Source organism: Brassica oleracea, chromosome C7, assembly GCF_000695525.1.
Source record: "Brassica oleracea var. oleracea cultivar TO1000 chromosome C7, BOL, whole genome shotgun sequence".
In the NCBI taxonomy this organism is placed as follows: domain Eukaryota; kingdom Viridiplantae; phylum Streptophyta; class Magnoliopsida; order Brassicales; family Brassicaceae; genus Brassica; species Brassica oleracea.
The window spans coordinates 40,789,777-40,815,996 of NC_027754.1; the positions used below are offsets into that span (position 1 = coordinate 40,789,777).

Sequence of the window (26,220 nt, forward strand, 5' to 3'; positions counted from 1 at the left end):
TGTTGAGGCCCCCACCTCACTGAGACACGCGTCAGCCGATCACCACATCGGTACCCGAAACGTCAAGGTTAGCCGGAGAAGATGAAGAACGGCCACTAGTTTCGCCGGAACACACCGGATCAAAACACCGTACCCGTCTTCAATCACCAAACTATTCCAACGGAGAGCTCCATCGAGGACAGTCCCGAGATCTCATCCAAAGCCACCGGAAACATCACTGACGATTTAAAACCACACCCAAACCAATGAATTTCACCCTAAGGCACAAACAAGCGAGCCATCGCACACACTCCGATCTACGAAATCACCAAGGATTAAACCGCCTACAATCAATCCTTCCGCGCCGACATAACAGCATGCGACACAAGACTCAGATCGAGAGGCATAGTAACAATAGAGAGCACATAATCATAGATCGGTTACACGCAAAGACAAAGCCAGCGATGACGGTGCTGAAGGAGCCACCGCCTCCCGGAAACCATAAGCCGGCGAAGAAGAACTAGAAAAACTTCTTCTTCCCAGAATCAAACCCGGTGAAACGGGAAACTAAGCCGGAGAGGATCCGACAAACAAAAAAAAAAATCAGAGCTTTCTCTCTCCTCTGTGTAAAATTCTAGAGAGGGAACAGAGAAGAGAGAGAAAGTCAGAGATTACTACCCAAAACAAATTTACTATTTAAATGAGAATTATTAAAGTTCGCAATTTCTAATAGGTTTTAACATTGTTCTTCCACGCCAGCATGAGTAAGACAAATTCGCTTTAAACTTTTAAGACATAAGAGATAACGAAACTTTGACGAAATAAATTTAATTATGGCTTTCTGTCAAAATGTAGTTATTGTTTAAGATGTAAAGTTGTAGTTTGAAGTTTAGTTCCCATTTGTGTAAGTCAGAGAAAACATACAAAAAAAATAGGAATGACTTCACGAGATGGAAATGTCAGGTTTGGTTCTATAAAAAAAGCCGAGCCTTGTAAGTTGTAACTATGATGTGGTCAGAATATTCCCCTATACTTTAGGAAGGGTCACCCTGACCCCTAATTGTATTTACACTTTTGAAGAGAACACTAGGCAAAAAAAAAAAGAAAATGAAAGAGAAAAAGGCAACTAAATGGAGAAAATATATATAAAAGCATAGATAACTACGTCTACCGGTAGGTAAAGAAAGAAGTAATCCTGCGAAATACGAAAAAGCGGACCAGCTGTGTTGACTGCACTAGGGTCTAATCAGATAGTTTTGAATATATGTGGTGGTTACTAAGATATTTCTTTTTTGAAACTAGGTTACTAAGATATTCCTTTTAAAATAATACATTTGATCATATTTAATAGTTTTGAATATATGTGGTTACTAACATTTTTTTTTGAACTTAGCTTGCCTCACATTTCCTTTTAAAATATAACATTTGCCTCACATTTAATATTTTGAATATATGTGGTTACTAAAATTTTCCTTTAAAAAATAAGAAATTTGCATCATATTTAATATTTTTGTATATATATATACACATTTAGAGCATGCTCACCGGTTAAGAGACTATAAACTTATAAAGGTTTCATCTAATTAATTCTAAAATAAAAACTAAATCAACCCAATATTTCTTACTTTCCAAATTTTCATAATCTATTATTACATATCTGATTTTCTACTTATTTCTTACTTTTTCATTTCTATTTTTTTTTTTTATCTTTTAATGTCTAAGAAACTAGTTTAGATACGAACGAACATTGCCAGTGTTCTAAGATTTTTTTGAAAGTAACCAATACAGCGCCGACCAATTGATCGAATCCGACGACATTGTTTTCATCAACTAATAATTTTCTATTTGCGATATCAGATGGCCTTAATCTTACCACAGATGTCTAAAATCTAACTAAATATATAAAAAGTTAAAAGGTTAACTATTGACAGAAAACAAGATGTATAGAATCGTTTTGGATATTGCATGGTTTTTTTGTTTTTTTTTTTAACTTTGGATATTGCATGGTTTTGGCTTTACATTTGTACTAGTTCAAGATCCGCGCAATTGCACGAGATGAATGTTATATATAAAAATATTTTTATACATTATATTTATTTGTATTCATTTACGTATTATGTATATAGTTAAATTAGAGTAACCACATAAATCAAAACAAATACATCTTGTTTATTTACGATGTTTTTTTGATAAATTAATCAAAACAATCATTTTATTTATTTTATATAGTATATAACTAAATTTTAATGACATGGACATAGATATATAGTATATTTTAATATAAATATTTATTATTGAGAATTCATATTTATATGATAAACAAAAAATTTCTAATGTGCGATTTTTGAATGCAAATTTCAAAATTAAATATTAAAGTTTTAATACTTTTTCAATACAAGTTTAGAAATTATCATATTTAAGTATTTTTCTATGTTATATAGTTTAATTTTAAACTATATTTAATATATAATATGAATGCCTAGTAAATGAGACTTCATATTCATGATCATTTGTATCTTGTTATTACCAAAATAATTAAATCATTGATCACAAAATTTTAGTGTAAGACATTTAACGTTTTTAGTAATTTATAGTCGTTTTAAAAATTCAAAATATAACATATAAAAAAATTATTATTTTTATTAGATGATTAATGTGATTGTTTAATATCTTTTAATAATATAAAATTAAACAAAAAAGAAGTAAGATACAAAAATTGTTATCAAATATTTATTATTCATAATCATTAATTGTTATATATACGTTAATCATATTAGACAATTCCGTAGCTTTTATTTAAAGAAATTATGAGAATATTCTTTTGTACACTATTTATCAATTTAATAGTTAATTTAATAAAAAATATAATATAAGTTAAGATGAACTTACCTATTTTTCTAAGAATTTTGAATTTCAAGGATATACAAGTCTACATTAAAGGAATCGAAGAGGAAACGACCTACACATCGAAGAGCAATGTTTTCAACAAAAGCAACTAGCGATACGACTATACTTAGTCTATGTAAAAATTGTGATGCAGTATGTTACTCACCAAACTGATTAATCCAGCCCGCTAAAGAGCAAGAACGATAATCTAATAGACTCAACTAGTACAATCGTCAATATATTTATCATCAATTAATTTTATATTATTTGCATTAATTAATATATGACATTTGTCTTCTTAACTATTATATAAGATTAAGAGATAATGAGTCAATATATTTATCATCAATTAATTTTTAGGTTAAACGTCATTTAACTTAATATCTATATATATAAAAATATGTTTGCTTCACTCCTGTGCGTCCACGTCAGCGCCTGATTAAAAACTCTTGCTCTATGAGATCGACACGTGGCGTTGCATTTTAAATCAATTCTGATCTGCGCTTCGGCGATTTATTCCTATTTTGTTTAATGGGCTTCTAATTAAACCTCGTGAGATGTTCCAGTTAATTAATTCCAACCCGTGAACCGAAACATCAAAGGTCGACGAGTTCTCGCAGTTGCCTTCCTTGATAGATCTAGGGTTCTTCGCTCTGAGTTTGTGATCAAGCCAGACTCTAATGGAGGTTGTTCGAGGTTCACAGTCTCAAATATCTGTCTGGAATCACTGATTTGGTGACTTTCGCGACGTTTCGCACATGATTCGTCGACTATGTTATGTTACGGTATTAAGTGTTCCTCCCCTTAAGCATCAATCTTTCCTCCTTGGATCCACGACGCCCACGATTTCTCATTCATTAATACCCAGCTTCTAGAGAATTTATTGGTATGTATCTAGCGTCACACATTTTACTATATATGCACTATCATCTTCATGTTATTCTTTTATTCACTCACAATTCATTAAATGGACATATAGGCTGCATAGGGAGAGAATCCATAAAACACTCAGTTAACCCTTTTTATTGCATACATGGTTGGGAAGACTTACACCCTCCAGGTCAGGATTAGTAGCTACAACTTCACAGCCAATCACCAAACCTTCACTATATTTCGCATATTGAACGAGCCTGATCGTCTGCCACTGCATGACTTTGTAACTCAAGTACGTTTTAATCTATATTCTATCCTGTCTCTTTTGTAGTGCGAAAATAATGATGTGTGATGTTTTTAATAGGACGGCTTCGATGATAATGACGCTGATATGCCTGGGAGTGTATCGGTGCCTACTAAGGTGGACATTGATGACACTGATTATGAGGAGGTACCAACTGCAGTAACTACTTCAACGGGTGTTAACAACAGTAAGTCTCTCACTGCAGGGACTTCCAAGGTTTCCAAGAAGGACGGTGTCGCTTAATGCTTAGGCATCAATGTTCTCTGTTTCAATAATGCTTAGGCATCAATATTGGGTTTTTTTAAGACGTGACATCTGCTTCTGTTTTTTTAATTTCTAAACAATGTGTATTTTCTGAAATATATTTTAAATTATGTTTGGCTTTAAGGTTTGTACGACTGGTTTAAGTTTACGCAAACCTATAAATAGTTTCCCTTAGTTCAACAGATTTTGTTTTGAAAGAATCAAGAATTCAAGTAGATACAAGGGATGGTGCACCTAATTCCTACCCATTAGCGATGAAACATTAGCCGGTCATTTTATATAATACTATCAGACCTAAAACTATTAGGTACGGCTCAGTCATTAAATAGGCCCATGCCTAAATTCAGAGAAATCCTAAATCATTCTAACAAACAAGAATCATGGGTCACAAAGTCTGAGTGCTGACAAAAAAAAAGTTATTATGTAAATATTTTTCATATACGTTTGAAATACATTAACCTAACTAAGCATAAAATTCCTATGAAAAAATTCAATATTTTGTAGTTACGACAAAAATACTCCCAAAAATAAACCGGGGGAGGTTCAGGAAAATATATACCAAAATTAAGAAAACAAATTACTGTGTGTCATTAAAAAATATATATATATATATCCTAAATATATATGTGTTTGGATACAACAATACAATGAATTGTATCCTAAAGACTTGCCCATATCCAACTACCGTTGGTCGAAGGTTTATATGCTTATCAAAGTCTGCATATTATGATTTTAAAGTAATTATTGTTTTGAATCTACTTTATAACTTTATATTATAGTAATGGACTATAATAGATAATTAATTTCATAATAATATAATTTTAAAAATCATGCACAAAATAGCTATTCAGTGAATCGATGTTACATGATCCAAAAATGCAGCTTGCAATATATCTATTGAAAAATATAATATTATGAAAATAAAATAACTATATTTCATAAAAAATTACTAAACAAAATTATGGTAAATTTTTAAGGAAATAATAAACTAATTATATATATATATATAAAATAAAACCAATGTACAAAAATCATATTCAAAAGGTAATCAAATAAAAATAAAACAACAACCAATTATACTCTAAAACTAATAATAATATTTGTTTAATAATCTTAATCAGTTTGGATGATATGGTTTAATTGAATTTTTTAATAAAATATGTATATTCTTAAATAATCAATTTCAGAAACAAAATTAAAATTTTCATATTATCTACAACAGTAGGTTTAGAAATGTATAAAAAGAAAAAGGTAAAATAATTACATTAATGAAAAATATTTTTTTATTAATTTATAAAATCTTTTATTTTTAGTAAAAAAACAAATAGTAAAGATTAACATTATTTTAGTTTAGAGCAAACCAAGTATTCTTACACGTATATTAAAATATAATCTATTTTTAATTATTTTTCATTTGCTTACCCGTCAATAGGATGAGATCATATAAAACAAATCAACTTCAGAGTTCTACAATTTCACATGAAACACATCAAATTCCTTCTCCGGTTATTAAGAAGACTTTTAAAAACAATACAAATTAATACAAAAGGTTAACATTTACTTCTTATTGGATTCTTAAATGGTATGGATAAAAATAATTAAACAAATAGAAACATATGCAAATTTCTTCAAAAACATCCGTATAAATATACTATTAGGTAGGAGTACGCTGCACTAAAATTATATAAAACTCACCGATTATTTGGTCGATAAGATATTACTAAACCGAGACGGAGATAACAAAATCAAAAATAAATTGATCCAACAACATATTCAACTACTTAAAAACGTTACATAATCCAAATCCCGCGCGTAACGCGGACCGACCCTAGTAGTATCATAATTTGATCTATATTATCCATTCTGATCTATAATCAATCAGATCCAAAGCTGGTCAATTGATCATTATCTAAATATTATATGATTTACGACAAAAATATCATTATCCCAAATTAAGTATCAGAAACAATGTTTCACATCGGAACTTGAAAGGATCCTAATTGCTTTTTTTTAACACCAAATCCCTTACCATCTCTCTAAACAGAGAGAGAAACATAGTCAAACATTACAAAGAACATCTTTAGCTAACGTATCAGCTAGCGAATTGAAACGTCTCGAAATAAAAGAGAAAGTACATATATTCAATATCATTGGTAATTCCGTAGAGTTCAGCCAGAGAGGACGTTGTAGAGGTAATCAACACTTTTTTTATTATAAAATGTTAAATATTATACCAATTTTCGTTTTGGACGGAAGTTACAACACAATGACTGGTAGCGAAAATGAAAAACAACAATACAACAACAAAAACAATCTACGGACAACAACGACACTTTTTCTAAGGTCTGTTCAACACTTGACGGTCTGAGTTAACACAGATTAGAAATGGTCCTCATTTTACCCAAAAAACTAATGGTTCTCCATCGTGTTTCTTATTTTTGCTAACTAGTGTATTTTTCAACATACTATTCCGAAAATATTATATAGTTTTAGCAACAAAAGATGAAAATAATATATATATATAGTTTTTACAAAATTAGGTTACTTTGTAAATTGGAGTCAATTTAGTTAATCTTATCAAGAAAGACAATTAGGTGATAGAACTATTTTTATGCAAACCAGCGGGGTTAGCCTAGTGGTACTTGAGGGAGCTTCGGCCCTGATACGGTTCCGGGTTTGATTCCCACTGGCCACACGGATATGAGCTATGCTTTCGGCTCATTTGAATGCCCAGGAGAGGGTCTATCCGTGGGTTGTATCTCTACCCGGAGGTTAGGTCTGTGTCTTTAATAGACCCGGGTTTAACCCTTTTTGTTTTAAAAAAAAAAAAACTATTCTTATGCATGAACAATCAAGGAAGAACCCCGACAGTTTGGCAACCAAAGATATCAGTCAAATCTGGAATAGTGCTACTGTAACTATGATCTGTCTTTTGCTTTACTTTTCGACCAAGCAACTTATTGACTATTAGGATAGTATTTTTTTTTGGTCATACTATTACGATAGTATATGTAACACTAATTAAGCAACTATATCTTACAACTGTAATATAATTATGTACTCTCAGTCAACGAAATACACTTGAAATTCTTGAAGCTAGTATCAAAACCGTGCCTGAATTTTGTAGGCCCCCAAGCACAAAATATATTTTGGCTCTTTAATTACTTATTTTGTTAAAAACATTAAAATTTATGGGCAAAAAATCGAACTCCCACCCCTTTATCGAATAGAATTGGACAAACACCAGTAGAACTAACTACACTTTGATAAAAATATTGGTCCTTAAAATACTTACACACATCAGGGTCCCAAACATGTGTTTGGTCAGCCTATAGTCAGGGACGGCCCTGACCACTATTCTTTTCTCTGTTTCAGTAGTTTAACAAACACTCACATGTACATCATATTATCTAAAAAGAAGAAAAAACATATTTGTACCCATAAGCCTTTTATAAAAAAAAACATGTTATTGTAAACTAGGTTAGTTTTAAAGGAGAAAAGTAATAGAATAGAATGATGGAAATATCTAAATTTTACTTTTGACATTAATGAAATATTTGAACTAGACCGGTCGTTGGTTCAATCCACCGGTACAATTATTATATGTCAAATGGTTTTCAGAGTTGCATAATCAATTTTATGCACTACATACAAGTTTATAAAAATGGAAAAAGTAAATAATCATAGGGAAAACAAAGAAAATAAAAGCAATTAAAGTTAGCTTTTAGATAGCAAAAAAAAATATCAAAACTAAAAAAAAAAATATCCATTCATAAAATAAGAAAATTAATAACAGAAATTCGCTAAATTATTAATGTTTTTGCTTATCCAAGGAAAGAAGGTTCAGGATAAACAGCAGAAGCGCCTGCATGAAATAAGTTGTCAAAGAAGGTTACGGGCTCTCTTATCTCTCTGTAGTCTGTAGTCGCTTAGCTTCAAGTGCAGCACCTTTATTAATCATATCCCTAGCATCACTCTCCATACCAAGCTCCCAAAGTGCTAAAGCCTGCAAGTAAAACGCAGTAGGCCACCCCGGTATGCAAAATTGAGCCTTCATTGCGTCTCCCAACGCAGGATCACGTTCACCCGTCACTAAGTAGGAGAAAGACCTTCTCGCAAATACAGTCGCATATGGACTACTGGTCATCATCCTCACCAACTGGTAACAAAAAAAAACAGGTTTACAAGGAGTTTTAGATATAATACACTTATCTAATATGATTGGAGTTTGCTGTTTGTTTGTTTTGTTTTATCTATTACTCTTTCTGTTTCGTATTATTTTTATTTTTTGAACTACTCATATTATATATTTTTTAACGTTTTTTCACATATTAAAATCTTAGAAACGTGATTTGTGAAATGATTTTTAGAAATTTACTTATGCGTTATCATCGCATTGATATTTAAAGAAAAAATAATGATAATAAAAAAATGTGACATATCTTCTATCTTATTATGACATTTACGATTTTAATGACAAGTAGTTTGATTTTAGAAATATTCTTAAAATAAGTTGATTAATTTTTTTGCCAACATACCATAAAAGTAAATTCCTAAAATAAGATAATGACAAAATTTTACATACCATACATATAAATTATATACACAACTATTATTAAAATTCTTATAATATACTATAACTGATAGTATAAATATCTAAATCCCGTCAAATTAATTGTAAATATATTCTAACAAATGCAAACAAAAAAATTGATTAAAATTCAAAATTTTGTAAATATCTAATAATTTAAATATTTAAAAGTTATAATTAGATCAACTAATTAGCATAAATATGTGATTAATTAAGTTTTTTAAGTATTAAATTTATTTGAAATTAAACTCTATAAAATGCATCAGTTGTATGATTGACAATTAATTAAGATAAATATGATAAAAAGTTTAATTGATCAATATATTTTAACCAAAAATATATACAACAAAATCTACACTAAATTATAGTGTTTAAAAATTTATTTAAAATAAATATATCCATTCTTCACTTTCACTTAACTGTAACTATAACTTTAATAAATAATAAATAAATAAAAATATTTTAAAATTAAATGGAAAACCTACATAAATAATTATTTATGATTTCAGTTTTTGTTTTTAAACCGGTTAGACATATAATTAAATTTTTAAATAAAACTATTTTAAGAAGAATATCTTTGCGCATGCATAGGAAACCACCTAGTCACAACTAAATGCTCTGTTTTGTTTCTAATTAATGTATTAATTTGTTGTAGTTTGATAATTGTGGAAATAAAAGAATATGGATAAAACTGAAAAAAAATATAAAATAAATTTTAGAATAAAACAAATTTTAAAGTGCAGAATTGACGATGTATATGAAACGGCTAGAGTACCTTTGAATAATATTTAATCGCGTTAATGAAGTCCTGGTCTCTGAAAGCATTGTCTCCCAAGTTCTTTGTTTGAACCAGTTCCTGGTTTTGTCGTGTCACTAGAAGCTGTGGAGGCAAAGTGGAGATAATATTAGAACGTGAAAAACCAAATGGAAGAACTAGCTAGGTTAATGATTTGTCTCCAAGTACATCACTCTCTGCTCCTTCGTCGCTGTAACCAGTTTTAAGCAAAATCTTGTACACAGCCGAGTGGTCCATCCGAGAACAAGCCTTTTTGAGAGGAGAAAGCATGGTTGGCTGTATTACTGTACTCTTAGGCAGACGCATCAAGAAATAAGATGCAATCTAAACATAAACACAAAAATTAATTATTTGGTACAAGAAAATATTGAGTATTCGTTTATATGATTCTTTAACCTCTTCCAATTTTTGTAGTGGTGCTGCTGCAGAGACAAGAGATTCAGTATCAGGTCGATCTTCCGGGTTCTTTTGAAGACATTTCGAAGCAAGATTAAGAAGCTTAGTCGCGTCTTCACTCTCAAATCTCCCTTCAAGTGATGAATCCATGAGTAGCATCGCATTTTTCTCCATTATGATATCAAAAGCCTGACATATTGAAACATTCATCACTAGTCTCATATTAAGATGACAAATTAGTGAAATGAAACAAGAAAATTTTCAGGGACATTACATGGTTCGGTGGAATGTGTTTGCCGCTCACAAGTTCTATAAGAACATTTCCATAACTGTAAATCACACTCTCAGGAATAATTGTACCTAACAAATGTGAAAGATAACCGTTGAATTCATCTAAATCAAGAAAGTACTATAAGAATGAAGATTCTTTACCTGTTTCTGAAAACTCTGGTGGAGCGTAAGTCAAGTTAGTGCTATAGCTTATTCCGTCTCTGCGGTTCTTGATGAGACCAAAAGTTGATAGACGAGGATCACCTTCCTCATCAAAGAGGATTCTGGATGCACTTAAATCATGATAGATCTTTTGGTTTTTGACGTTGCAGTAATCAAGTGCTTGTGCAATATAATATGCAACTCGAACACGCATTTCCCAAGGAATTTCCTGTCTGTTCCCTACACAACAAAAGAGAGCATCATTTCTCTAAGCGAAGATCTAAAGGGAAGTAGTCAGATAAAAGATTAGAGGAACATCTTACAGTAAAAAAGATGCTTTGAGAGAGTACCATAGGGCATATACTCAGCCACCAACAATCTCTCGCCTCTTTCAACGCAATAACCAAGCAGATTGACCAATCTCTTGGACCTAAGCTTTCCAACAGCAGTCGCCTGATCCTGATTCCACAAGTCAAAACAATAGTCAAGGCAAGATCAACTATTACAATTCAGACAAGATAAACAGACAAAAAAAAAAGTTCCAATGCATCTTTTCTTTCAGCCTAAAGTTTCAGACATACATTAGCATATTCTATGGTCAAGATAGACACTAACTAAAGTATTATTTTCCCCTTTTACAACTAAATAAACCGTTTAGTCTTCAACTAGTCACTGATAATCAATGAAACATAATAAAGTCTGAAATTTTGAACTAGCCCTTTTTAAGATTCTTACCACAAAGTGCTGAGCATCAGGCCAAGTCAGTTTAGAGAATCGCTTGACAGCGACGAGAACATTGCCTTCGAGCTTTCCTATGTAAACCTCATTGAAATCTTTCACCCCACCTTCAGAGACAATGCAACTGGGACTAAACTCATTTATTATGTAGAATAATTCACTTAATGTAAATTTTTTGAAACATGGGATTTGATTCTCCTGTTCCACTTGATTCTCATGATCCACTTGGTCCTCATGATCCACTTGGTCCTCAGTTACTGAAACACAAAAACAGTTTCATCATCAGAAAGGGGTTAGGGGAGTTATAGGAGTGTAGTTCAGAGAGGTATACACTTTCCATCTCATTCCTACTTTGCACCAACACCCACAATCATTAAACCACACGCACACAGGAGTTAAGACAGAACTAGGCAAAAGACAAACTAATCTACACTACCACTAAGAAGAAATTAGAGTTAAACCTGATTCTAATTGGTGCTGAACTGATGGATGATCAGGAGAAGTGATCACATCAGCATATTTGGACTGGAAACAGCCCATCAAAAGAAATGAGATTCTTCCAAGCAATGGGAAATGTGAAAGAGTAAGTTGATAATCAAAAATGATTATGCCGAGAGAAGATTGTGCCTCTCGCTCTGAGTGAGTTTGGATTATATATTATGTTTGGCATTGTTCTATGTATAAGGGGGAGAGGCAAAACAAGAATAAAACTGAAAATTATCACAGAAAGAGTAAGAATATATATATTTTTGAAAACAATTGAGAAAGAAGTAGGTTTTTTGAGTTTCTGTTTTAATATATATATATATCCAATCAAAAGGATTATTTACCATAAAATGATTGACTTTAATTATATATTACCAACCAACAGCTAAGATATACTCCTTACATAAAATCCTTACAGGAAAGTCTAAACGCCAATCAAAAGCTACAGAATGTCAAATAAAAAAAAATATTTCATGCGAAACAAAATATATACCTTAACTTGCATGCATGTATCTAACACAAGACTCTTTGTCTAATCAGAGAGCTAGTTTGCTTCTCTAATTAATTCCTTTTATTTCATGCTAGAAGTTGGAAGTAGTGTCTCCTTTATGCTGACGCATTTTGGTTATTTACCTATGGATATGTAAAGCTATCATGCCTAGTAGGAGAAAGACCTTCTCTCAAATACAGTCGCATATGGAACGGTCATCATCCTCACCAACTGGTAAAAAAACAGGTTTACTAGTTGTTTTAGATATAATACACTAACTAGATTTTGATTCGCGCTTTCAAAGCGAGGAAATATATTTGTTGACAAATTTATTGATATAACTGTTTGTTAACTAATTTATTTCGCTATAAACATTTCCGATTTTCGTTCGACTCTAATTTGCTTTTATTGGTTTTCAATTTCAGTTTGGTTGTGGTTTTTGGTTTAGAAATATATGAAAATTTTTGGTTATATATGAAGTTGAGTTTTGGTTAAAGTGATTGAATATTTTGATATTTTGTGTGGTATGGATATATAAAAATTTCGAATTTTTCAGTTGTGGTTACATTTCTATTTTAAATCATTTCAAATAATTGAGGTAAAATAAAAAAATCTTCATATTGTGAATCACCAATATAATAAAATGGGAGAAATATTTAAAAAATTATTTTATTTACATATCTATTTATTTAAGTTATAAATAATATAGGAAAGAATAACAAATAATTTTAATAACATAAAGTTACTATATTAAGAAACAAATGTTATAGTTTTTATTAAACATATAATCTGTAATGTTTATATTATGAAAAAAAATATAATGTCGATATTTTATATTTTCAAATATTTTAATTTGCTGAAAAGAATTAAAATGAGACGCACTATTACTTGATTTTAAAATCACATGCAAAAATGATCAAATTGGGTCGCAAAAACCAATTCAACCAAAAAGCAAAGCAAACATATATCTTATTTTACCTTAATATGCCCAAGCCCACTGCCCTTGCAAATCTAGTTTATTGTTTTGACAGACAAAATCAGGTTTATTATTGGAAAAATCACTAAGTTAATGAAATTTTTTGTAATTAATTAGAAAAGTTAGGGGCATAATCCCAAAAAAGATTATGATTTAATAGTATAGATCTGATGATTGGACTTTTCTGTTTGTTTATTTTGTTTTGTTTTGTTTTATTTATGAGTTTCGTTTCATATTAAATATCGTTTAAGGTTTTTTCACACCTCTTAAAATCTCTTAAACTTGGTATGTTAAATATTTTTTAAATTTGCTTGTGTCATCATCACATTGATTTTGAAAAAAAATATAATAACATGATTTAGTAAGAAATGTGACATATATTCTATCTTATTATGACATATATTTAATGAAAAATATTTTGATCTTAGAAATATTCTTAAAATAAGTTGATAAAAAATAATTTGACTACATACCATAACAGTAGATTCTTAAAATGAGATAATGATAAATTTGGCAACATACCATAACTGTAAATCATATACATAATTATTATTAAAATTATGAGAAAATACTATAATTGATAGTATAAATATATATACCCCGTCATATTAATTTTAAATATATCATAACGAAAAAATGGTTAAAATTCATAATTCTATGAATATTTAACTAAATATTTTAAAGTTATACTTAGGTCTATTAATTAGCATAAATATTTGATTAGTTGAGTTTTCAAGTATTGAATTTATTTGAATTTAAATGCTATAAAATGCATCGTATAAGACTGACAAATTAAGATAATACAATAATAAAATTAATTGATTAATATATTTCAACCAACAAATGTATAAAAAACATGTACATGAAATTATAGTGTTAAATATAAACCTATTTAAAATAAATATATCTATTTTCATTTTAACTTAATTTTAACTAAAACTTAACTAAATAAAAAGTAAATTAAAATATTTTTAAACTAAATAGAAAAATTAAATAAATAATAATTAATGATTTCAATTTTTATTTTAAAACAGGTAAAACATAATTTTTAAATATAACTTTTTAAAAACATTTCTTCGGATGCACAAGAAACCACCTAGTTACAACTAAATGCTATGTTTTGTTTCTAACTAATGTATTAATTTGTTGCAATTTGATAATTATGAAAGTAAAACAATATGGATAAAACTGGAAAATTTGATAAAGATAAGTTTTGAAATTATAAAATAAAATTAAAATAGAACAAAATTTAAAGTGCAGAACGACCATACATGAAACGGATAGAGTACTTTTGAATAAGATTTAATCAAGATATGTTAGTGAAGTCCTTGTCTCTGAAGGCACTTTCTCCCAAGTTCTTTGTTTAAACCAGTTAAGCGCGGTCCATCCGAGAACAAGCCTTTCTGAGAGGAGAAGGCATGGATGGTAGTAACACTGGATTCTTAGGCAGACCCATCAAGAAATGAGATGAAATCTGAACATAAAACACAAAAATTAATTATTTGGTAAAAGAAATATTGAGTATTTCTTACATGATTCTTTAACCTCTTCCAATTTTTGTAGTGGTGCTGCTGCAGAGACAAGAGATTCAGTATCAGGTCGATCTTCCGGGTTCTTTTGAAGACATTTTGAAGCAAGATTAAGAAGCTTAGTCGCGTCTTCACTCTCAAATCTCCCTTCAAGTGATGAATCCATGAGTAGCATCGCATTTTTCTCCATTATGATATCAAAAGCCTGACATATTGAAACATTCATCACTAGTCTCATATTAAGATGACAAATTAGTGAAATGAAACAAGAAAATTTTCAGGGACATTACATGGTTCGGTGGAATGTGTTTGCCGCTCACAAGTTCTATAAGAACATTTCCATAATGGTAAATCACACTTTCAGGAATGATTATACCTTTAAAATGGGAAAGATATCCGTTAGATTCATCTCATGAAAGAGTTTTTTTTTCCTTAATGTTCGTAGACTTGTTATATCTTTACCTGTTTCTGAAAACTCTGGTGGAGTGTAAGTCAAGTTAGTGCTATATCTTGTTCCGTATCTACTGTTCTTGATAAGACCAAACGTTGATAGACGAGGATCACCGTCCTCATCAAAGAGGATTCTGGATGCACTTAAATCATGATAGATCTTTTGGTTTTCAATGTTGCAGTAATCAAGTGCTTGTGCGATATAATATGCAACTCGAACACGCATTTCCCAAGGAATTTCCTGTCTGTTCCCTACACAACAAAAGAGAGCATCAATTCTCTAAGCGAAGATCTAAAGGGAAGTAGTCAGATAAAAGATTAGAGGAACATCTTACAATGAAAAAGATGCTTTGAGAGAGTACCATAGGGCATATACTCAGCCACCAACAATCTCTCGCCTCCTTCAACGCAATAACCAAGCAGATTGACCAATCTCTTGGACCTAAGATTTCCAACAGCAGTCGCCTGATTCTGATTCCACAAGTCAAAACGATAGTCAACGCAAGATCAACTATTACAATTCAGACAAGATAAACAGACAGAACAAAGTTCCAAAGCATCTTTGTTTTTCAAATACAATAGAATCTAATAAAACTATATATGGTAGCTACAGTTTCAGAATTATTAGCTAATGTATTATTTTCCACTTCTACAACTATATAAACCGCTTCAATCTTCGACTAGTCATTTAATGATCAATGAACATAATATAAAAAGCTCAAGTTCTGAATTAGCCCTTGTACGATTCTTACCACAAACTGCTGAGCATCAGGCCAAGTCAATTTAGAGAGTCGCTTGATGGCGACGAGACCAGTGCCTTCGATCATTCCTCCGTAAACCAGATTGAGAGCTTGCATCTCACCTCCAGGGACAATGCATTTGCCACTAAACCCATTTGTTGCATCGTACAGTTCACGTAATGCAAAGCGTTTGAAACATGGTACCTGACTCTCCTGCTCCACTTGGTCCTCAGTTACTGCATCACAAAAACAATTTCATCATTAAAAAAAAAAAGGCTTAGGGGAGTTATTGGAGTGTAGTTCAGAGAGGTATACACTTTCCATCTCATTCTTACTTTACACCAACACCCCAATTATTAAAACACACGCACACAGGAGTTAAGACAAAACTAGGCAAAAGACAAACTAATCTACACTTCCACTAAGAAGCAAACTAGAGTCAACCTGATTCTAATTGGTGCTGAACTGATGGATGATCAGGAGAAGTGATCACATGATCAGCATCTTTGGACTGGAAACAACCCATCAAAAGAAATGAGATTCTTTCTAGCAATGGGAAATGTGAAAGAGTAAGTTGATAATCAAAAATGATTATGCCGAGAGAATATTGTCTCTCCCTCTGAGTGAGTTTGGATGATATATTATGTTTGGCATTGGTGCTATGTACAAGGAGAAGAGGTAAAAGAAGAATGAAAACTGAAGTCACCACAGAAAGAGTAAGAATATATTTTTGGATAACAATGGAGAAAAAATTAGCTTTTGAGTTTCTGATTTAACATATCCAATCAAAAGATTATTTACCATAAGATGAATGTTTTGAAAGATTATATATTACCAACCAACAACGCTAAGACATACTCTTTACAGAAAATCCTCACAGGAAAGTCTAAACGCCAATCAAAAGCCGCGAAGTTTCAAATAACAAAACATTACATTTAAGCGAAACAAAATACCTTAATTTGAATGTACTTAACATAAGCCTTTTTGTCTAACCAGAGAGCTAGTTTGCTTCTCTAGTTAATTCATTTTATTGCATGCTAGAAGTTGGAAGTAGTGTCTCCTCTATGCTGAGGCATTTTGGTTATTTACCTATGGATATGTAAAGCTAACATTCAGCTACTGAAAAAATCTTTCAGAGAAAATAAACTTTCACGTGCTTAAAAATAACATAAGCCTTTTTCACATTATTAAATAGGTGATTTTCCCGTGCTCATGCATGGGTATAAATATTTCTAAAATAAATATATTATAATAATTAATTGCTACTTACTTTTAATTATAAATTAATTTATAATTTATATCCATCATTTATATTAATAATATTATATTACTTTAATTATACATATGATTTTATATATGTTATATCTAATCAGTTTTGTTGTTTTTCAGTCAATTTAGTTATCATTTGGGTAAATTGGATTGCATCTATGAATTCAACTATAATATTTTTTATTCTATATATTAAAATTTTGATTAATTTCTTATTTGCATTTAGGTGGTTGTTGTCTTAGATATGTAAATATATTTTATGAAGATTATGTATAACTTAAAATATATTGTGATTAGAATAAAATAAAAAATAAACTAAAGTGTCTCATTCCAAATTATATAAATTAATATAACGAAACGATAATATTCTGAATTCTCATGCATATATATAAATTTTACAAAAGAACTAAATTGTAACAGTTAGTTAATATATTATTTTCATTTTTAATATGTTTTGAATTGTCCTATAATTTATATTTATAAAATAAATTAGTATTCTTATCGTAGTTAAATCTATGATTTTAGATATAAAATTATATATTCTTTCAAATTCAAAATGAAGTATACTTATTTTTTATTATAATTAAGTCAAATGTGCAAGTATTTTCATAATATTTATCAAATTATATGTTGATCAATAGGAAGTTACATGCGTAAGTAACTGATACATTTTTAAAAGTTCATGGATACATATCAATATTTAGAATAATTAAAATATTTTATAAATTATAAATAACTTTATACATTTGATTTATTGAATGGAAACTAAAATTTATTTTAAATAATCTTAAAAATGAGAATTCAGATTGACTTTGGTATTTTGATTATGATTTTATTAAGTTTCACAAACATAAAAACATAAAATTTAAAAGAAAATTTAATATTAAGAAAAAAATAACTTTATAATGATAAAATATAATATATCTACCTCATTAAACTATTTTGTAACTATTTGATCAAACGATGTTTATTTAATTTTTTTAATATCTCTTAAAAATAAGCAGTAAAAAAATTGTGATTGTATTTAAAAATAATATTATATAAGTAAAATATAATTTATTGATATTTTTTGCTGTAATTGAAAGATATTATAGTCAACTAAATATATGAAAAATAAATAAAACATTTCAATATTACTAATTATGAACTATTTTTAGACAGTTAGACATATATAAGTTTATGTTACTTAATTATTTTATGTAATCATCTAAAAAAATATATAGATATATAAAAATATTTTTATTACTTTGAATTTTTTTTTTTGTATTTTTTAAAATTATGTTCTAATAATATTTCTTTTTCTAAATCTGTGTAAATTGTTTTTAATGAAATCACATTATATAGAAATTTATAATTTTCATCTAAGAAAATACAAATATAAAGAAATTATTTTATTACTTCAAAATTATATTTTATGTTATTTAAAAATATTTTTTAAATGTAATATTACTATTTTGTGAACTTTCCTTTTTTTATGAAATAATATTATATATACATATATTTTCGTTTTTAAATTCTTTTTTTTAACTCTATAAAAAAATCTTTTTTTATTATATGTGTATAATTCATTAAGAGTATCAGTGTAATTAACCATCGTGATAATTAACGTGAAAGCGACACATAGAAAACTGAATTCTCAGATAATATTATAGAGATTTGAAATAGACCAGTCCTCGGTAACATTATTATTATTATATGTCAAATGGTTTTCAGATCAATTTAAGCATTTTCAAACAAATTTATTTTAAAAAATAGAAATAGTAGATCATCATAAGGAAATCAAAGAGAATGAACCAACAATTAAACAGGTAAAAGTTAGCTTTTATATAGCGAACAAAAATAAAACAAAACCCAAAACAAATATCCTCCATGCAATAAAAATTATGAACATGTTTGCGAGACACTTAGACTGAGAAAGCAGGTTCAGGATGAACAGCAGAAGCAGCTGCGTTATTAACGTGAAGAGCTCTTTGAAGTTTCCGTTGATCGAAAACTTCAACTCCAACGTTGAATATGGAAGTCACAGGCCGATGATCGGACATCCTTATCTCCGATCTCTTATAACACTCTTGTCTTATTCCTTTTCCCAACCATAATATTCTATCACACCTGTTAACACACACAAGAATAATTAATCACAAAATTTTCTAAATTTCCAGAACTCTGAGAGCGTACAATTTTTTATGTCACGTACCATGCAGGAGCTCTCTTCTTCTCTCCTTCTTTCAAGTTTTCTCCCGCGTAACGATCGGAATCAAATTCGTATTTATATGTAGGAGGGAATTTGATCGGTCCTTCTCTCCATCCATCAAAGACATGTCCTCTTCGTAATTCTCTAATCAACTGTTAAATTACAATTGATATTTGTGTTAATATATATTAACAAAGTAATTAGTATACATACATATACGGGTAACAATTCAAAACCGAACCTGATCACTGTTCTTGAGCTCATCCCATCGTTTCTGCGCGACAAGCTTTCTTACTTCACTGTCTGACATGTTAAGTCTGTAGTTCAGATCACCAAACCAGAATACCTGACTGTTGTTGAAGAAAAACAAAAACATTTAGTAAAGAGATTTAAAAGTGACTTTTCTTGCGTTTTTGATATATTAGATTGATTGCTTACTCGTGACATGGAATGGTTCTCGGTTGATCGGTATCAAGAACCGATGAGAAACGAGTACGACGTATGATTTCATACACGTCAGCATTCCGGCGCTGCTCAGCACCTTCTTTTTGACCGGAAGTTAAGTGCGAACACACGAAACACATTCTTGATTGATACAACGTCATGCTAATCGATACTGATCCCTGCTTGGGAAAGAAGCTAGGGTTAAGGATTTTTTACTTTAATTGATATTACTTGTGAAAGAAGCTAGGGTTAGGGAATTTTTTTAATTACCTTGTTTCCCATGTAGCCCATCAAGCCAACTCCAACCGGCGAAACTTTCAAATTGTTGACGTGTCTTCTTAACCGCCGTCGGATCCATACGGATACATAGATCCCAACCATTTGCTTACTCACTATCCTCACATACTTTTGACAATCTTTCACCTTCCGACACTCCTTCACCAAATCTTCCGACAAGCTATAAGTATTTCTGATCTTGTCTCCTTCATCGGAAGACGATTCTCCGTCCAATGAATTATCAGGCATAGCTTTCGCAGCTTCTTCGGCTTCGGACAAGGAGGAGGAGGAAGTATTATCATTCTCTTCTTTGATATCATTCCAACTCAGCTTTAGCGTCTCAAAGCTCCTTGACCGTTTCAAGTTTCTTGCGTCAGAAGCAAACCTACTCACTCCCGTTGGATTCTCCGGCACCTTAAACCCTAGCATGGCGTTGCTGCTCAACACTCTCCTTAGCTTCCCTTCTGATCCAACAATCTGAGGATTCTCGTCTAAAGCTCGTTCAGGCCAGTCCATGTCTGGATTCCCTAATGGTTCAAGACTCGGTAAAGCAGTAGCCGCATCGATAAACTCATCTGTAGCTAGGTCTAACGAGCGGTCAGCAGCAAGATTCTCGACCATGACATCAGCGATAATGGAGTTTGCTTGTTGTGCTAAGACGGGAGACGACGGTGCGCTGTGAGACCTATGAAGAACGTTGTTGTTGTTTGGTGATTGATTATAGACTGATTCTTTTTGGGGTTTGTTCAGTGTTCTACGGATTATAGATTCCCATCTCGGAATCGGACCTCTATCTTCTGCTCCGAAGACGTTTCCGGCGTTTAAGGGTACCACTTCTTGAAACCTGTAACAAGATTTTTTGACATCAACACCATGGAATATAGATTCATCAAAACAGAGGAACATAATACTATATAAATCTGGTCATAATAATATCATAAATTAATAATTATTTGTTTATTAATAATAAAACATTCTATTATTCTTTTTTTCTTCAAAACAAAATCCATCTCTATGGGTGTGACTGTATGTCCTATCCAGCTATATAATTTGGGTGGGAAAATAAATTACTCTGGTTTCAACTACTTTTACACCAATTAGGTGAAAAAATGTTTTTACAATTTTTATTCATTTACGTTGGTTACTGCTCAAAATGTATGTACTTTTATTCCTCATGATTTGTAAAGTGAAAAATGTTGTAATCTAAGTTTTGTTTTTCTTTTCCCTTCATTTTCCATTTTTTTATTTCCACCATTTTACTCCATTAAATACCAATCACACTCTGTTTGTTTGTAATATATTTTAATATCATGATGTTTAAAATACAAATACAAATATTTAAGAAATTAAAATAAAATACAAATACAAATATTTAAATTAATAAAATATTATAATTAACTTTGTTAATTTATAAAGTTTTTAGTGTTCTTTTCTTTACTTACCCAATGATGTAGATATCGGAAGGGTTATCAGTAGAAAGCCAATCGTCAATATCAAGATCATCGGAGGGGCGTTTCCCGGCGACGTTCCATGTAGCAACCGTCACTCTATAAGTCATTTTCAACGAATACAAAAACGTTAAAGGAGATATTTCTAACAGGGAAAAATATAAGAAAATTACAAAAGTACCCTTACCTGATGTCCTTTGTGTTTATGTATTGGACTCTCAAAGTCTCCGATTTGCCTCGTCGGTGTTTTCTCTGGTAACCCCTCACACCACCGTCTGAAAATATTATAATAAAATCCCAAATATATTATAACTCCTCTGTATTTATATATTTATTATTCAGTTACTTGAAAGAAAATCAGAATCTTTACCTGAAATTTTGTTGCCGTGATCAGCTTGGCGGCCGCCATGGCTATCTTCATCAGCTACGCAGCAGGCATTAGATACGTTTTTGACCGAACATACTGTAAAAGGGACCCATAAAATCATATTGATAAAGATTAAAAACTATAGACAAAGTTTGACCAAACTTAAAAGAGAGGACAATTCTTGAGAATAATAGCCATACTTACCGTCATCTTCGCTCTCATTCTCTGTATCTACTTCGTCTTCGCTAAAGTCGTAGACCTTCGGCTTTATGTTCAGCCATTTATTCATAACAATCGAAGTCCAAAACCTCTGCTTTACGTCAAACAAACAAAAAAAAACAGAATTTTTATGAATAAACAATAAATAAATAAATGAAAACAGAGAAGAGCAAGCAAGCAAGACATCGTACTTCAGGGCGTTTCCCGCGTCTTGTTTTCATCTTCTCCGATGAGACAAATATTTGATATAATATTTTCTCTTTGGGGGAGTTTCGAGGAGAATATGAACAGAAGGGATGTCGGAGTTATGATATTTATAACAGTGACAGAGCGAGCTTCAAGAAGACTACACAGGAACAAGAACAAAGAAGAAAGATCCAAAATAAAAAGTGGCAGTCAGGCAAGAAGACGTGTGGGGGAATTTATAAGAAAAATAAAATTAAAAAGGTGTAATGATGGAAATTCTCTCATATTATGTCTGGGGTTCGTTCGAAGAAAAAGCTATAAATCTATGGCTGTTATTTAACAGCCTTCACGAACCAAACTCCAACTTGCAAGTCGCTTTTTAATAATATAGTTTTTAGATTAATTTGGGGAAGACATGTTATAAAAAAAGTATAAAGACTATCTGATTTATTTCTCTGTTTTTTTTTTACTCTCTCACGTGTTTCTTCCGGTTTTGGATTATTTGAACCAAATCGGTTATTTCGATTAGGTTTACTAGTTAGTGTACCGGATACTTCTCTTATAAACAACCTAATCTTTGATTATCTTTTTCTTCATTTTTGGGAACAATTTTTTTTTTCATTCCTATGATATTTTTGGAGATATAATGATTGTTTACTGAAGTAAACTGAACCAATATCATTTATAGCTTTTTTAATCAAATACTAGTCAGATATCATATAAACCAACATCAGCTATTCAGCATATAATAAAGAACCGTTTGCTCAAAATAAAAAGAAAGAAAGAAACCGGCTAGATTCTTTTTCTTTTGTTTTATTGGGCTAGTTAACTCTTTTTCTTTTTTGCAAATTAAAGATATGTTTGTCTTAAAACGTACACGGAAGCAAAACAAAAATTTTGCCAACTGGAATCATTTCCCGAATCATTTTCACTTTAGTCACTGTTTTTCTCAAACAAAAAACTACAAACATACAAACCAAAAACCAACCGAAATCCGATTCAGCAATACTACTAGGATAATATTTTATAGACGTTCTTTTTAGTGATTTAAAAAAGTCAAAATGTCAATTTCTTAGGAGAAACGAATAGTTTTTCAATACGAGTCTAGCTCCAGCTAAGATGTTCAGCCATACAATCGGCCAGATTGATTATTTATCTGACTAGTATTTGATTAAAAACTATTATATAAATTACAATTGACAATGAACTGGAACGATAAAAACAACGAAAACAAGAACAGGCGCATTATTCACGCTTTTATAAATATTATTTTCTATATCTTTTTAATATTACCTTATGTTTCATTTTCAGAAATTTGAATAGTGTTTTCAATTTCTGAAACAGATGAATTTGATGGATATCGACTCTGCAGAAACAAACCATTATTTCAATTAAAAAAAGGGAAATATCCAAGTCTGATATATGGATATATAGTCCAAATACACTGAAATGTTAATGTCCGACAGCGGATTTAGTTCATTTTGTCATAAACTATATTATATAGTTTAGTTTCAAGCCATAAAAATGCAAAATTCAAACGACCAATTTATAAAAAAAAAACTAAATAAATCTAAAAAAAATCACTGGTAGGTGACATAAAGAGCCTAAAAGAACTTAATGATAGAATCCACCGGGATTGATACAGTACCAACTAACAGACATGTTTTTTTACTAATTCTCAAAGCGTAAGCAATACTGACCGGTCTTGTCATTGAGTAGTTGTTGCAGCCAAAAATAACATTACGAGCCAAGGAGAACTGTGATCTCTTCTTATCGCTTCCACACTATTTTGCAAGTGAGAGTAATGCGACTTGTACAAAATAGCATTATGAGCATGAACGAATGAGTACACAAGTATGACATGGTTAGGTTGTGTGTTTGCCATCGATATGGAAGAACCTAAATTAAGGGCTAAATTGTTAAAACATAAATTCAAATTTAAAACTTACTCTTTTTTATCTACGGTAGCGATTAGAGAAGAATTCAGATTTTGGGGATCCGTCTCTACCACCGAAATATCGAAGAGGCTAAGCAAATCAACAAAACACAAAAACCGTCACTCTAATTAGATAAAGTTTATATGAAACAAATTGATGCCGATGCAATGCAACTTGTGGATAGCGGACGTAACAAGAGTCATTTGAAGGTTTGGCTGAACTAATTAATCTAATCAATCACTAAAAACTAGCGTCACTCAATTAAATTAGTTTTAGTTAATCAAATTGGCTCTATTTAAGTAATTGATCGATGGACCTTAAAACAAAAAACGGAAGACGACGGTTGACCATCAAATAGGTAACGGGGTATTTTATTAGAATAAGTTCAGTGGGAAATAAAAATGTTTTAACTAATCAACAACGAGAGCGACGGGATAACTAATACATAATTAGATAGATTAATCCGTAATGTAACTGCTGTCAAAGAACGTTTGTCAAAAGAGTGGGATTATAAAAATCTAACCTTTAAACAAAGAAACAAAATTATAAATGTTATTTCAAACTGAACAAGTCTGTTAATCGATGATTGTTCAAAATGTGGGAATTCTAACATGATAATATATTTGAAGCAATTAATATATTTTAATTTACCAAATCCAACACAAAAATTAGATACTATTGGTAGGTCGGTCTAAAGGTACATTTGGACCACATACCTGTAAACGCACCTATATACAAGGAAACATTTGCCCTAATTTGTATTATGACTAACTTGAAACTAATTGAGTGTTATTAAAAATTGAAATTTAATTATGCCGTATAAAGTTTTTTGAGTAACGTGTGGACGAAAAAGGTGAAAATGTTTTAGAACGACGTCAATGCCATTTGCTTTTATCAGCGAGCTAATAGGATATCAACACCCAAATTATACGAATAATCCACTTGTATTTTGTACTCCATTACTTTATTCTATACAGTTCTAAATGAAGTCTCTTAGACGACAAAAAAAAAAACCCCAATTTAATTCGCCAAGTTCATTCGTGAATATTCTAAACATAATCTATATGCAGTATAATCCATTGATAGAGCTCGTTATTTTGAATAAGTTATTTCAATTTAAAATAAATTTACATAACCGACAAAAGTCCATAAGAAATACTAGTCATATACTCTTTCTTAGAAGTTTTTTTAGTTAATATTTATGTAATCAAATATTTATAATTTATTATGAGGAATGAGTTAGATAACACAATTTTACAAGAGGTTATTATGTTGTAAGATTTTACCAAAAAAAGCGTTGTAAGTAAACACTAAAAAAGATCCAGTTGAAACACACAGTAATAAAGGGACCCAGTAATAAATGGTAATATTACAAGATTTTATTGAAATTGGTCACATCAAACTCCTTAGACTTAGACCATGATTAACCCGGAAAGGTTTTTAGCGGAAGTTAAGAAACTGTTTCTTAACTTTTAACTAAAAAAACTAAGAATCGGTTCTTAAAATCCTTATTTAAGAACCGGTTCTTAGCCTTTTTAGTTAAAAGTTAAGAAACAATTTTTTAAATTCCGCTTAGAACTTCATCCTAACCTCGGGTTAATCATGCCTTTAGACCATCATTAACCCTAGTCTCTTAACTGGGGTTCTTAACTTCGGCTAAGAGACGGTTCTTAACTTCGGCTAAGAGACGGTTCTTAAATTCGGCTAAGAGACGGTTCTTAACTTTTCTTAGATTTTAACTAAGAAAAATTAAGAACCGTCTCTTAAATAAGAGATATAAGAGTATCTTTAACCCTAAGAGCCCTTTAGGGGTTTTTATGTTTTTATTTTTTTCTTCATTTTTGTCTGATTTAAAAAAAAAAAAAACTAACCAATCGCGGGGCGCCACGTGTCAGTGGGGCCCGCGAACAGTACAAGAACTACACCAAACTCTCCTCTTGCAGAAGAGGAGGA

General features: G+C 30.6%; 4 protein-coding genes across 4 annotated transcripts; 1 reads left to right on the forward strand and 3 right to left on the reverse strand.

Annotated features, from left to right (window-relative positions):
- The first annotated feature begins 3,459 nt into the window (after positions 1–3,459).
- Positions 3,460–4,353, forward strand: LOC106305396. Its single transcript, XM_013741771.1, has 3 exons — positions 3,460–3,751; positions 3,845–4,030; positions 4,103–4,353. The coding sequence occupies exons 2-3, from the start codon at positions 3,899–3,901 to the stop codon at positions 4,283–4,285; spliced, it is 315 nt and encodes a 104-aa protein (XP_013597225.1). The 5' UTR covers positions 3,460–3,751; positions 3,845–3,898; the 3' UTR covers positions 4,286–4,353.
- A 3,823-nt stretch (positions 4,354–8,176) lies between these two features.
- On the reverse strand, positions 8,177–11,859 carry LOC106305289 (probable serine/threonine-protein kinase At4g35230). Its single transcript, XM_013741670.1, has 9 exons — positions 11,721–11,859; positions 11,257–11,516; positions 10,845–10,980; positions 10,522–10,761; positions 10,364–10,449; positions 10,090–10,278; positions 9,862–10,017; positions 9,673–9,777; positions 8,177–8,465 (listed from the first exon to the last, which is right to left on the reverse strand). The coding sequence occupies exons 1-9, from the start codon at positions 11,797–11,799 to the stop codon at positions 8,211–8,213; spliced, it is 1,506 nt and encodes a 501-aa protein (XP_013597124.1). The 5' UTR covers positions 11,800–11,859; the 3' UTR covers positions 8,177–8,210.
- Positions 11,860–14,564: 2,705 nt separating this feature from the next.
- On the reverse strand, positions 14,565–16,652 carry LOC106305269 (probable serine/threonine-protein kinase At4g35230). Its single transcript, XM_013741650.1, has 7 exons — positions 16,375–16,652; positions 15,943–16,166; positions 15,526–15,661; positions 15,203–15,442; positions 15,031–15,116; positions 14,757–14,945; positions 14,565–14,685 (listed from the first exon to the last, which is right to left on the reverse strand). The coding sequence occupies exons 1-7, from the start codon at positions 16,454–16,456 to the stop codon at positions 14,584–14,586; spliced, it is 1,059 nt and encodes a 352-aa protein (XP_013597104.1). The 5' UTR covers positions 16,457–16,652; the 3' UTR covers positions 14,565–14,583.
- A 2,320-nt stretch (positions 16,653–18,972) lies between these two features.
- On the reverse strand, positions 18,973–22,637 carry LOC106301332 (type I inositol polyphosphate 5-phosphatase 2). Its single transcript, XM_013737701.1, has 10 exons — positions 22,336–22,637; positions 22,130–22,235; positions 21,929–22,021; positions 21,746–21,833; positions 21,553–21,657; positions 20,105–20,954; positions 19,829–20,013; positions 19,632–19,740; positions 19,394–19,542; positions 18,973–19,308 (listed from the first exon to the last, which is right to left on the reverse strand). The coding sequence occupies exons 1-10, from the start codon at positions 22,363–22,365 to the stop codon at positions 19,104–19,106; spliced, it is 1,920 nt and encodes a 639-aa protein (XP_013593155.1). The 5' UTR covers positions 22,366–22,637; the 3' UTR covers positions 18,973–19,103.
- Between the last annotated feature and the right edge of the window lie 3,583 nt (positions 22,638–26,220).